General features: G+C 36.0%; 1 protein-coding gene across 1 annotated transcript; it reads right to left on the bottom strand.

Annotated features, from left to right (window-relative positions):
* Nucleotides 1–266: 266 nt before the first annotated feature.
* LOC121315273 (transmembrane protein 178A-like) lies at nt 267–12,818 on the bottom strand. Its single transcript, XM_041249314.1, has 4 exons — nt 12,118–12,818; nt 7,973–8,086; nt 1,988–2,125; nt 267–1,154 (listed from the first exon to the last, which is right to left on the bottom strand). Exons 1-4 carry the CDS (start codon nt 12,527–12,529, stop codon nt 913–915), a joined length of 906 nt encoding a protein of 301 aa, XP_041105248.1. The 5' UTR covers nt 12,530–12,818; the 3' UTR covers nt 267–912.
* Nucleotides 12,819–12,832: the final 14 nt, after the last annotated feature.

The raw sequence follows: 12,832 nt of genomic DNA, 5'->3' as shown, positions 1-12,832 counted from the left end.
GTGTTTTGATGAAGAATCTGAATTAGTTTCCTACTAGTGATAACTGCTGGAGTAGAAATGAAGTACTAGGGATGCCTATTGAATGACAATGTGTGAGAATTACCGTAATGTACTGCAATTAAATCTCTTACATTCATTAAATTAAGGTTGCATTAACATGTTGTACTAAATTACTTTATTTTATCTTTTCTGGAATGTTTAAAAAAACGACAACGTTGAATAAAGTACAGAAAACTAATGTCAATTTGTTATGTTACTTTATTTAGAAACATGACGTCAGCAGGTTTCACGGTATACACACACTGAAGGAATACCCCAGGGTTGGCTGGATCAGGACACGAGAACAATAATCCCAAGAGATCAGACGCACATCACACTTTCCACACAAACTGAACAGTAGTAGGGTAGAACGTCATTGTTTCCAATGGGAGATAAGATATTTTCATTGCATTTGTTTAAATAACACATTTAGATTTCTGTTCTATTTTTTCAGTACAATATTAAATACCATTCCCTCCAGGAGACGGGAGATTTATGGTCAATCCACAGACAAAAAAAAAAACAACAGTAAATCCCAGGCTTGTATGGACAGCCTGCCATAGTTATGTTGTGTTAGTCACAGTAATAAGGTCACCAGCTTTCAACAATCTAGTGCCACCTAGAGGTACAACTGAGAACTACCCAACCTTGATGATCTACCATCCAATTAATTTCTGTTGCACTACAATACCCATTCCTACCAGCAGATGACAGTATGGCATATCTGGAAATGTAAAGTTGAAAATGACTGCTGGAGTAGAACTGAAGTACATTAGGTAAAGCATAAAAACAAGAAAGAAAAATAGCTTTGGAAAATATTTCCATTAAAAAACCAACAGAACATTGTAGTAACGCAGTCCTCCTGATAAATGTTCACACAGAAGAGGCCATGGTGGTCTTTGATTGTATAATCTTGGTCCTGTTGATGAAGGGGTATGTGGTACAAAGGCACCCCGAGGCCACAGTCAGGCCCAGGCTGCACCAGGCACAGAATATCGACCAGCTGTAGCCGTGCTCCACGTTATTCGGAAGACCATAGATAAATGATGGGATCCGGGACAGGTCGTACGAGATGCTTGCTGCATAGGTGCACAACGAAATTGTGCAAAATATGCCTGAGAAAAAAAAGGTTCAATCAATTATTTTTTTTATGAGGCCTTTCTTATGAAATACCCACAGCTGGTATATAAAACAGCACAGTTTCCATTAGGTGCCATTGTCCTCATTTCTATTTTGTAATTTTTTGGAGCATTTTTAACTGGCATCTACCCGTTATTTGAATTCTCTTTAACTATATTGTTATGATAATTTGCTCAAATTTTGTTCACCGCAAAAGTTAACTCTTAATGTAATTGTTAATTATACAAATACAGCCCTTCAGATGCTTTTATGATGCCTCAATACTTTTGACGCCTCAAAACCGATGCCTAAAAATTTGAAATGTCTAATGTCGACCCACACTGATCCATTTTCTATAAGTTGCACTTCATAGCTGGTGTGAAATTTCACCAGTCTAATTACAGGCACATCTAACTTGACTGTTCTCAGTTTGTAGCCAAAATGAATGATTTAAAAAAAAAGATATATATATATATATAGATAGATATAGATAGATATATATATATATAGATAGATAGATAGATAGATAGAGATAGATAGATATATATAGATATATATATATATAGATATAGATATATAGATATAGATATAGATAGATAGATAGATATCTATGAAGAAATATTTATTTAAAACAGCTTGTGTTGCTATTTTTTTAAAATAATGTTTTATTCGGTACTTAGTGGGTTAAATGCACTTTGCATTTACTGCTTTCTTGAGCCCTCTTAGCCATCTTTTAACCTCTTAAACCTGCAGAATTGCCAATGTTCCCCTAGATTAGAATATGATGTAGGTCTGCTAGAGCCTGTAGTAGCCCACCAAAGGTGCATACCTGTCATGAGGAAGAGGAGCCCAGACACGTGCTGGGTGAGGCTTTCCTCCCAGAAGAAGCTGACAGTCGCCACGATGCACCCGCAGAGCAATACAGCAGCAGCCATGCCGAGAAACCCAGCGGTGATTCTTCGCAGATCTGGTTGACACAACATGGAAATATTGTACTCACACTGTAATTGGAATTCCTTTCACTATATTATTGTATTGTTATCAATTGCCATAACATACACATTTTTCTATGAGTGATGACTTGTTCATGTTTGCAAGTTAACAAAAGGACGGATCTGTATAAAAATGTAATGTAGTAGTGTGACAAAGTGGCTGAGCGGATGCAGGTGCAGGGGTGATGCAGTGCGTAAATGAAACAGACAGAGATTCTATCCAGCTTGGAAAAGTGCTGTTTATTTTTTATATCCACGTCTGGTGACCACCAACAACAATAATAATAAACATCAGGTTTGCAGACCCAAACAATAACAATAAACAACACGTATCCACCCCACAATAGTACATACACAGTCACCAGTCCTGGGTGAGTGCAGTCGTACTCATGGTGGGAGATACAGGTTATTTGTGACAGTGCAGTGCTGTTCTGGCTTTAGTGCTGGCCCTCGGCGACAGCTCCAGAATCATGTTAGCCGTCTAGTGTGGTGTAACAAATGAGACGATTACACACAGACAGACAAACAAACCTCACAATACTGCTTTCTCTAACAGGGTCTCTCACAGTCCTTCTCAGTGTAAATGTAAAACCAAATGCGAAGGAACAGATTACGGTTCTCAGTCCCCTTTTATGCTAACACACATGACCCGTTACGGGTCAATGCGTTATTGCAAAGGAGTCTCGCCCCCTACCTGGCTAGCCCACTTCTCTTGAGCCCTGGGAAAGAACTGTCAGACCAGCCCGTCCAAGGAACTCTGTTCTCCCTATCTGTCTTTGCATTATTTTCACTCAGGGAACTTAAAGAATGCCATCCTTTGAACCACTGGAAATAACAGGCATGGTCTATAGAGGGAATTGCTGTCTAAAATAATGACATTTAAATGTTATTTTGTGAGTGTTAAAAATGTGCACAGTTCAAACATTTGTTATTTCTTTATTTCTTCTGATCCATTCTAGTGACATTTCTAACACTAAATTAAGTCATTAAGGTGGCCATGTCTGTCAATACTGGCAATTGGAAAAAAATACTATGAAATAAACATGCCAATTTCTATGACTTATAATGGTTATATAAATAAATTACATAATGCTGAGGTTAGTTGCTCTGTTTAATAGGCGTTTGAGCGATTGTCTTTTAAATGTTGTAAAATTTCTCCAACCTCAGTTGGAATCCATAAGTTTGAATCAATCAATTAAAGCATCAGCAAGCCATTACTCAATTCCTTAATGGGAGAAGTGGAGTGTCAGTTAGCCTCTAGAAGGGAAGTTATAAAAAAAGAGAAAGAAAAAATGGTATAAGTTTCTCATTGCAGCAGTTTTAGAGCAGCTGTTTGATAACTTATTTGGCAAGAACAAAAAGTGACGTGTATAGTTATAGATGCGAGTATAACGTATTTTAAGCCTGCGTTGTAGTAGATGTGAATGACAACACATTTTATTTTAGTGAGGTTATTTAAAAACTGCAGACCATATTATTTGTAAGACCCTGCCAGGCCTGTCAACTCTTCCTAGTTATTTAGCTGGATGCTCCCGTTCTTTGCACACGTCTCCTGGACGGTGTGCAGGATTGTTTATTTAACAACTCCTGCAGCCTTCAGGACCAGCCCTACTATAAACATTTATTTAATCTGAAATATTAATGCACATTTCAGAACAAGTATTAAGCACCTATGTAATAAAGGCAAACCAAAACATTGAGACAAGTAAACACATTAAATTAATAAGAAAATGCACCATCCTAAACTACAAGATGTTAAATGTGGTACCAGTCTTTATTTATTGGAATACAATTAAGCACAAGTGACACACCCATTTTCTATTTTTAAAAGCACCATTATAAAAACAAGTTTATTTTATAAGTATGTTAATGCGTAAAAATATGTAGGCCTCTGTATAAAGAAACACACTCTAGTCATGTAGCCTACTACAGCAAACATTGTACAGCAATATCTAATCTGTTATTTTCAATTACCTTCATTTTTTGTTTAAAAACAGCATACAAACCTGCATGCTCTTGCCTATTGTTTTGGATCTTTAGGGAAACAGAAGAATTTTATTTTTGCCAACTGTCTTTCTGAATATGCTTTCATGCCATTAAGTCATTGCAGTATCCATGTTTGTGTTAAGATTATTTCCAATCCATGCTTTTTTACAGTACCAGTCAATGATTATGAGAATGCGACACATTAACTTAAGTTATATATACCATACTATAGAGATATAACCGATTTTGTAAGGGTTAATACTGCTAACTTAAGCATATAGTACTTTTTATTGTTTACAGCAACACTGCTAAAAAAATCCACAAATGCATGCAGTTATTGATCCAGTTTCAATTTGATCAGAAAAAAAAAACAAACGTACTCTTCCTTTTTACAAACACATACTGTGGAGCCAAAAATTTCCAGCCTTGAATAACAAAAAATGTCCATAGGTAAAATAGACTCATTCTCATTGATTGGTAATGTAAATACTAGGATTGAATATAATCGTAAAGGCAGGAAATCTAACAGTCAACACGTTTTAACAAGTTCCTTCCCATTTTAAGCAATATCTCAAAGGAGGTGATTCAAAAAGAACAATAAGTTAATCAAAAGAAAGTTTTTGTAAACTGTGCAGGACTGCTTTTAACGGTGGGACGTGGAAGCAAGAATGGCGATGTTTGTGGTAAGCATGAGAGATCATGAAAACAGCAAAAAGCCAGCGACACTCAGAAAACCAGCGCTTCAATAACATCTTTTGTTGCCAAAGGAAAAACAGAAATCAAGAAAGTTACATCAGAGACCTTTTCATGCTGTGACTAGTTCATCAAACCTGTAGTTGACATGTTCCCAGACTCGTTGCAAAATATTCTGCAGGAAAGTCTAAAAGTCACACAGACATTGAAAGAGTTTCTATTACGATTTCAGCATCAACGGTGCTTTAGAAATTCAGATTGATATTATGTGTTTATATACAGCAATAATGTGTTCATACAAAATAGAGGATAGCTGACAGTGAAATGTTACCGACAGCATTATTGATCCACCACATATGTGTAGTGTAATGAATAACGCTGCAATCCCACATTGGTGTGTGTGTTTTGTTTTAATTTTTCTGACCATCTATGATGATCACTATAAAGGAAGTAATATCTCAGTGTTTCAAGAAAATAACACAATATGCTAATAATCTAGATCCTGGAGCAACCATTTTTGCTATCAGGCTTGCAAAATCTACCTGGACCAAAACAAGATTAACCAACTGAAATTACGTTTTTTTAATCTTTTAAACTTGTTGTGTACATTTAAAAACCTTTTCATATAAACGTTCATTCTCTTGCTAGAAAGACACTCTGTGTATATTTATAGAGAGCCACATAAGTTTCTAAAAAAACTGAATTGCGGTTACATCCCACCTCTATCACTTCTGATTGGCTAGGTGTGGAAGAAGCAAATTTTTTTTGTTTCGATTTTAATATTGCTAACCTTATTTTATCTATCTACACCCCCTTTCAAAATTCATTTTGTGTTGCCTTATAGCCTGGATTTTTTTTTTTTTTTCATTTATCTACACATTCTACCCCACAACTTCCAAGTGAAAAAAATATTCTAGAAATTTATAGAAAATTAATTAAAAACAAAAACTGAAATAGCTTGGTTGGATAAGTGTCCACCCCCTTGTAATAGCAATCCTAAATTAGCTTCAAAATCACACACCAAGTGGCCTCCACCTGTTTTAAATTGTAGCGATTCACAATTTCAGGATCAATTCAGCAGTTTCTGTAGTTTCCCTCTGCTGGGTAGTGCATTTCAAAGCAAACACACAACCATGAGCACCAAGGCGCTTTCAAAAGAACTCTGGGACAAAGTTGTTGAAAGGCACAGCTCAGGGGATGGGTATAAAAAAAATAAATATCAAAGGCCTTGACTATCAAGACAATTATTAAGAAGTGGAAGGTGTATGGCACCACCAAGACCCTGCCTAGATCAGGCCGTACCTCCAAACTGAATGACAGAGCAAGAAGGAGTCTGATCAGAGAGGCTACCAAGAGGCCAATGGCAACTTTACAAGAGCTGCAGGCTTTTATGGCCAAGACTGGTCAAAGTGTGCACGTGTCAACAATATCCCAAGCACTCCCAAAATCTGGCCTTTATGTAGGGTGGCAAGAAGGAAGCCATTACTCAAGAAAGCCCACCTTGAATCCCGTTTTGAAGCATGCAAAAAAATACTCAGGAGATTCTGTAGCCATGTGGCAAAAAGTTTTGTGGTCTGACGAAACCAAAATGGATCTTTTTGGCCTATATGCAAAGCATTATGTTTGGCACAAACCCAACCCAGCGCATCACCCAAAGAACATCATCCCTACTGTGAAGTATTACTCTCCACTGTGAAGTATGGTGGTGGCAGCATCATGTCATGGGGATGTTTCTCACCAGCAGGCACTGGTCAGGATAGAAGGGAAATGAATGGAGAAAAGTACAAAAAAGTCCATGCGGAAAACCTGCTGCCCTCTGCAAGAAAGCTGAAGCTGGGACAGAAGTTCATCTTTCAGCATGACAATGACCCAAAGCTACACTGGAGTGGCTAAGGAACAAAAAGGTAACCGTCCCTGTGGCCCAGTCAGAGCCCTGACTAATCCAATTGAAAATTTATGGCATGACTTGAAGATTGCTGTCCATCAACATTCCCCAAGGAACTTGACAGAGCTTGAACAGTTTTGTAAAGAAGAATGGTCAAATATTGTTGTGCAAAGTTGGTAGAGACCTATCCCAACAGACTCACAGCTGTAATTGCTGCCAAAGGTGCTTCCACCTAGTACTAATTGAAGGGGGTGGAGATTTATGCAATTTTGATCTTTCAGTTTTGTATTTTTAATATATAATTTTGTTCTCAATAAAAACGTTTCCCCTTAACAGTGTGGAGTATGGTGTGTAGATAAGTGGGAAAAAGATCCTCATTTAAATGTATGAAGCTCTGAGGCACTAACACAACAAAATGTGAAAAAAAAGTTTAAGGGATGTAGACTTTCTATAGGCACTTTATATATAAATTAATACTTGATATATCCGAACATGAAAATCCCGTGTTCGTCCCAGCACTAATTTTAACCTATATACAGCATTAACCTAGTTGGCTCTTATTCTGAATTAAGTCATTGTATTTTGTGTCTTGCTCTTAATTGTACTGTAATTGTAAGAAAAACAAAATGAAAACATTTAAGCAAAAAGTTCAAGACGTGTATTGAAATGTTGTTTTAAGCGATTTATTAATTTTTAAATTTGTTAATTTATTAATTTATAATTACTAATATATTTTTGTAATGAGAAGTACTGAGACGTGTTTTCATGTAGCACGAGGCATGAGTCAGATTTGCCAAGTTGTAAATTGTCCGTGTTTCTTTCTTACTACAATATAGTCACTTAAAATAGTATATTATTAGTTTTAAAAAGTTACAATTACAAAAAATATTACTTATCACACATGTGTTGGTCAAACAAGTCCATATTTAGAAAAAATGTATTTGCAACCATCGCACTAATATTGGAGGTGAACCATGTTTTAACCTCCAGCCAGACACCTGGAGCGTGACTCGTTAGCATAGTTAAAGTGGGGCGGTATGCATACTAGTAAATTTTTTTGATGATCTACTTAAGCAGCGCTTCACAATACTTGTGAAAAATAGGTAAGGCATTAATCATGACATATTGTTAAGGTGCTCAATATATATTTAATTCCAGTATGTTGTTCCAAACCATTAATAAACTTGCTCTTAATAATATGGGTACAAGTACAATAACATATGCAAATATTATGGAACTGATTTTAGAATGTACTTACGCAAGAGGTGCCACTCATCCTGCTGAATAGTTTTGGTCAAATTAAAGGGAATGTTTCTTAGGCGAATAGGTTGTGAGAAATGGTACTTCACAGATGTGCATTGCTGTGCAATACCTGGGTAAAATGAGGAAACAAGTGATGTAATTTCTTAGTACCCCCAAAATACATTAATAAGTTAGCATTACGGGAAAACAAAAGGCTTAATACAGTAGGACACAGTTTTCTTTACTATTTCAACTGTTCCTAAAGCTGTTGAACTGTAGTATAATAAATGGCCACAAGATGGCACACAGTAAGCAAATTACAATCACGAGTCCTTTAATAAGCGATATAAGTCGTCTACTAACACAATGACCGAGTTCAATTAACCTTTGAGCTTAACCTTGTAAGATATGTTGATGTTGCGTCTAGAAGAGCACTCAGTGTGCATCAATCTTCCAGTCTCTGATTCATCGCATCTATTATAAATATTTAAACATATCTGTACATTTCTATTATTTATGCAATCACAGAAAGTGATTAGTCACCAGCACAAAAAAACAAGAAGCAAAGAACAGAATAGCAGTTAGTGACACAATCCATTGACTTTCATTCCCTTGAATCAATGTCTAGTTATTAACCCATGGAAAGGGGCACTAAGAATATACTTAATGTCAATGTCACTAAGATATGTGTTCTGCTTCATGCTGTCATCAGATACTGTCTGAGAAAAGTATAACTACTACTCGTTTCACTTCGTAATTTGAAAGAAAACTACAATTTGTCATGGAACATTAACAATTAATTTCGAACTAAACTGCAAAGAACAAGCCATTTTAAATACTTACTTGATATGTATTTTTAAACCAAAGATTCACATAGTCTTAAAGTTGAACTGAAAAGACGACAAAGGCATTCTGACGCTGAAACGTGTCTCTTCGTTTCTCTTTTTTTAAGTAGATATTTTGCTTAAGCACTACATTTCTCGTGGGGATGGTTTCATAAAACACCTTGAGTTATACATTTAAGTATAACACTGAAAGATACATTTTCCTTTATATGTTCATTTAAATGTGTTAAGTTGTTTTCTGCAACATCCTCAAACGTTTAAGGGAAAACTTAAGGCGACATTTAACTTAAGGTGTTTTATGAAATCAATTGGCAATACAGAATATAGTGTATGTTTCATACAAAAGTTTTTTTTTGTTGTTGTTTTTTTTTTTTTTTCACAGTATACTTTTCATCAAATTAGTGACCGGTCAATAAAGCGGAGAATGTGCCTGTTAGATCAATGTGCAGTAGGCAAAAAGGTCGCCGCCTTTATCTGTCGAACTTCCTCATGCCAGAAGTTCAAATTAAAATGGACCCTTTTTTGATCAGTCACTAGTCTAACGATAATTAATGATAATGAACAGTTATTGCATCTGAAGAAAAATACAGGATTGTTTATTTTCTTGTATAAAGCAGGTAATCATAATCAAATCATTAAGTACCAATAATTATTGGTGAGTTTGTGGTTTTAAACAATTATATGGGACGTGAAATAAATGTAAGAATCTGGATCTATGATAAATGTGGTGAACTTTTTCTAATGAGCTGTTATGCAGAACTAACTGACTTCATAGAACAGGTGACACGTCAAATTATGCTACCTATCAAATGTTCCTATTTTGTGTACTGCGCATGCTCAGACTATTTTTGGATAAGAAAGTACTTGTTTTGTAAAGTTACATTTTACTCCACGTGTAATAGTTTTGTATTAAATACAGACAGCTGGTGTTAGTAAAGTGTACTACCGAGTCATGGCCGTAATGTGCAAGCTGCAAGTTTCAGGCAACTTTGTTGCAAGCAACTGTATCAAAAGGACTGTTGATTTTGTAGAAGCAATATTACATCATAGAATAAATCAGCCCCAGAAAGTGATGTAAAAAGTCACGTGACTAGCTTCCTTGCTGGCAAAACAACAACAACAAAAAAAAAAACGAAGAAAAGGTTGCGGTCCATTGCTGGTAGTAATTATCAATTCTCAGTAATGCCACAAGAGGTAGTGGAGCTGCAGTAAGTCGACAAAATTATTAATAGTATATTCCTTAAAAAAAAAAAAAAAGCAGATGTACTACTATGAACCGTTTTAAACAATGTCTTGTTGGCATTATATTCTATAGAAAGTACAACAAAAAAAGCCAGTTTGGTATGTTAAATTGCAACGTTACGTTAGGTTTAATTTCCCAAGTTGTGTTTTCAGTGGTCATTATTTCTCAATTAAATGCTTTCATTTGACACAACTTAACATTAATGGAAAAGCGAGTCCTAGTTTTGGTTTAAAGCCGTTTGAACCTTGCAGTTCAGCAGACGCAACGTGCAAATATTGTTACAACGAGATCGGATTTGTAGAAGAAAAAATAATCCTCAACAGGTATAATTCATACTTGCTAACAGTCCCTATAGGTCGATACAGTTCGATTTCCCGATGCTAGAAAGTCCCGATATTTACCCATAAAAAATAAAAAAAGTTAAAAAAAATAATAATAATTTATACAGTTAGTGAAAACCACACACTATGCTCTTCGTGCGACTGACACATCTGCTGATCATTATACAAAGGTAAGAACGCTTCATTATGTCTGTTTTTACTGTCATGATGGTCGTGTTGTGTTGGGTTGGAGGCGTGGGTAAATATTACTAATACAATCCTATATATACATATTTAAGAATAACGTTTATTGTATTATACTGAAAAAAGAAATGCTGGTGAAAAGTATGTGGACAACTTTTTTATAGGAAATATCGTCTATGCATTGTTTTCTCTGTGTTGTCCATCAACATTCTATCTGCAATTTCTACACAGTGTAGAATAGTGTCCCATGAAATTTGAAGCAACAGATTTCATTCTACATTTTCTAGCAACTGACTAGTGTCCCCTTGGCTTTAGTTTGACCTCGGTAGAATGACAGCTCTGGTTACGACGTTGTATAGAGCTAGGTACGTTTTTTAATTAAAAGCAAAAGATAAAAAGTCAATAATAAGGTGACTGCAAATTCTTTGAAACGTTAAGTACACCTGTGTAAAATTGTTTTGCAAAGGTACTATTATTATTATTATTATTATTATTATTATTATTATTATTATTATTATTATTAAGCTATTTATTGATGTGAATTACGATCATGTTGTTGATATTAGCTTTAAAATATGCTATATTACATTATTTTAGTTCTGATATATATATATTTTTTAGACTCTTTTCAAACTACTCTATATAACCAGCAAGATGAACTGTTGGATTGTTTTAACTTGGACCAAAAAAAACGTATATAGATACAGATTCAATTTTGGTACAGGTAGCAGATTGTTAGCAAAATATAAAGCATATGCATGTCATATTTTGCTATCGGTAGTAGCAAAAATTGGCGTTACACCGGTGTTCTGACAATTTGAGTTACCCGGTAGCTCAGATTGACAGACTAGTATGAAACCCTGATTGAAGTGTAGCAGAAGTGCTTTCAAAGGCACTACACTATCCCAAAGAAGTGCGCAGTCTATAGTATCTATAATTTTTTTTCAACAAAGTATGCTTTTTAAAATACTTTTAAATTTTAAAGATTTTAAATACTAGAATTCAGTGATGCTTTGCGATGAGTCTGCGAGTTAAAGACCGTGGATCAAGGTGGGGGGGGGAGGGTACGGGATGCCCTCTAATGACAACAGACAGCGAGTTTCAAACGGGCTACACCGACTAAAAATCTTAGCCTTTGTAGCGAATCAGTTTTCTTTAACTTCGATTCTGTTTTTCCTCCTACCTTATTTTTGTTCAAATAAATAAGCAGGGGAATTCTGACACCGTAAAATGCTAGAAAACTCTAGATTGATCAAGCATTATTGATTAAAGTCCCTTCAACGGTAAAGCCCGAAAAGGAAACATTAATCCGTTGATTGTTGTTGAGATTTACAGCCTATTCACATTTGATTCGATACCTCAGCGAAGAGATATACATATATATCTATATATATATATATAATATATAGAATATATATTATATATATATATATATATATATATATGTTATCAAACTGAAACATACCTACACACAATGCAGATTTAATACCAGTGGGGTTTACTAGATTTTTCCCCCATGCACAGACGAATACAAAAGTAACATTCTTACCCTTTGAAATTAGGTTATCAATATCCCGGTCAATGTCAAGATAGTAGCATTTCCTCCACAGTCCAGCATAGGTTGAGAACAATGGACGCCCGCATTCAGATTCCAGAACTCCCTGTCCTAAAATTGACCTCCAGTTTTCCAGTAGATCGTCCTCCATACTCTCTGCAGGCACCGGGTTTAGGAAGCTCAGATTCCTCTGTGGGTTATTACTGTCCCTGAGAGGCAGGTGATAAATGGGCATCACCCGGCTCTTTTGGTCATTGGATTCGCTCCCGTCGTACTCACAGTTCTCCTTGTGCTTCGTGGTGTCGGTCTCATACCAGTGGTCAGTGAATATAGCAGTGATTAGCAATATCAAAGAACAGAGGCTCATTGACAAGCTGATTGTCGTGATTAGAGTCTGCTTCTCCATATTTCGCTCATTAGTGCTGCACTGGCTCTCTCGCAGTCAAGGGGACAGCAGCACGCCTCGTCTTTCTGCTTCAGTTGCTCTAATAACGAACAACCCCTGCTGGATACATGTTTGCGATGATGTTCCCTAAATGATGTACTCGGGTGATGTGATCTCCTTTGTCATTTGCCCACGACTTCCCTCCGTGGTGGCAAATTATTTGAGCATGCACGTTGATGTGACTCCAGACCCGCCGCATGTTTGTATCCGTTAACAAAATACAGATATCTTAAAGTGGATGCTGCTTGCTAGGACTTTGCGACA

The sequence above is a fragment of the Polyodon spathula genome, chromosome 5 (genome assembly GCF_017654505.1).
Source record: "Polyodon spathula isolate WHYD16114869_AA chromosome 5, ASM1765450v1, whole genome shotgun sequence".
In the NCBI taxonomy this organism is placed as follows: domain Eukaryota; kingdom Metazoa; phylum Chordata; class Actinopteri; order Acipenseriformes; family Polyodontidae; genus Polyodon; species Polyodon spathula.
Note: the sequence above shows the minus strand (reverse complement) of the source record. Positions and strands in the feature narration are given on the sequence as shown.

Bases quoted from the DNA above. Each gene is read 5' to 3' on its own strand.
- LOC121315273 (XM_041249314.1), bottom strand. From the start codon at position 12,529: ATGGAGAAGCAGACTCTAATCACGACAATCAGCTTGTCAATGAGCCTC. The intron at 8,087-12,117 runs GTAAGAATGTTA...CATTTTACCCAG, and splicing joins TGATAACCTAATTTCAAAGG to GTATTGCACAGCAATGCACA. The intron at 2,126-7,972 runs GTAAGTACATTC...TGTGTCAACCAG, and splicing joins GGATGAGTGGCACCTCTTGC to ATCTGCGAAGAATCACCGCT.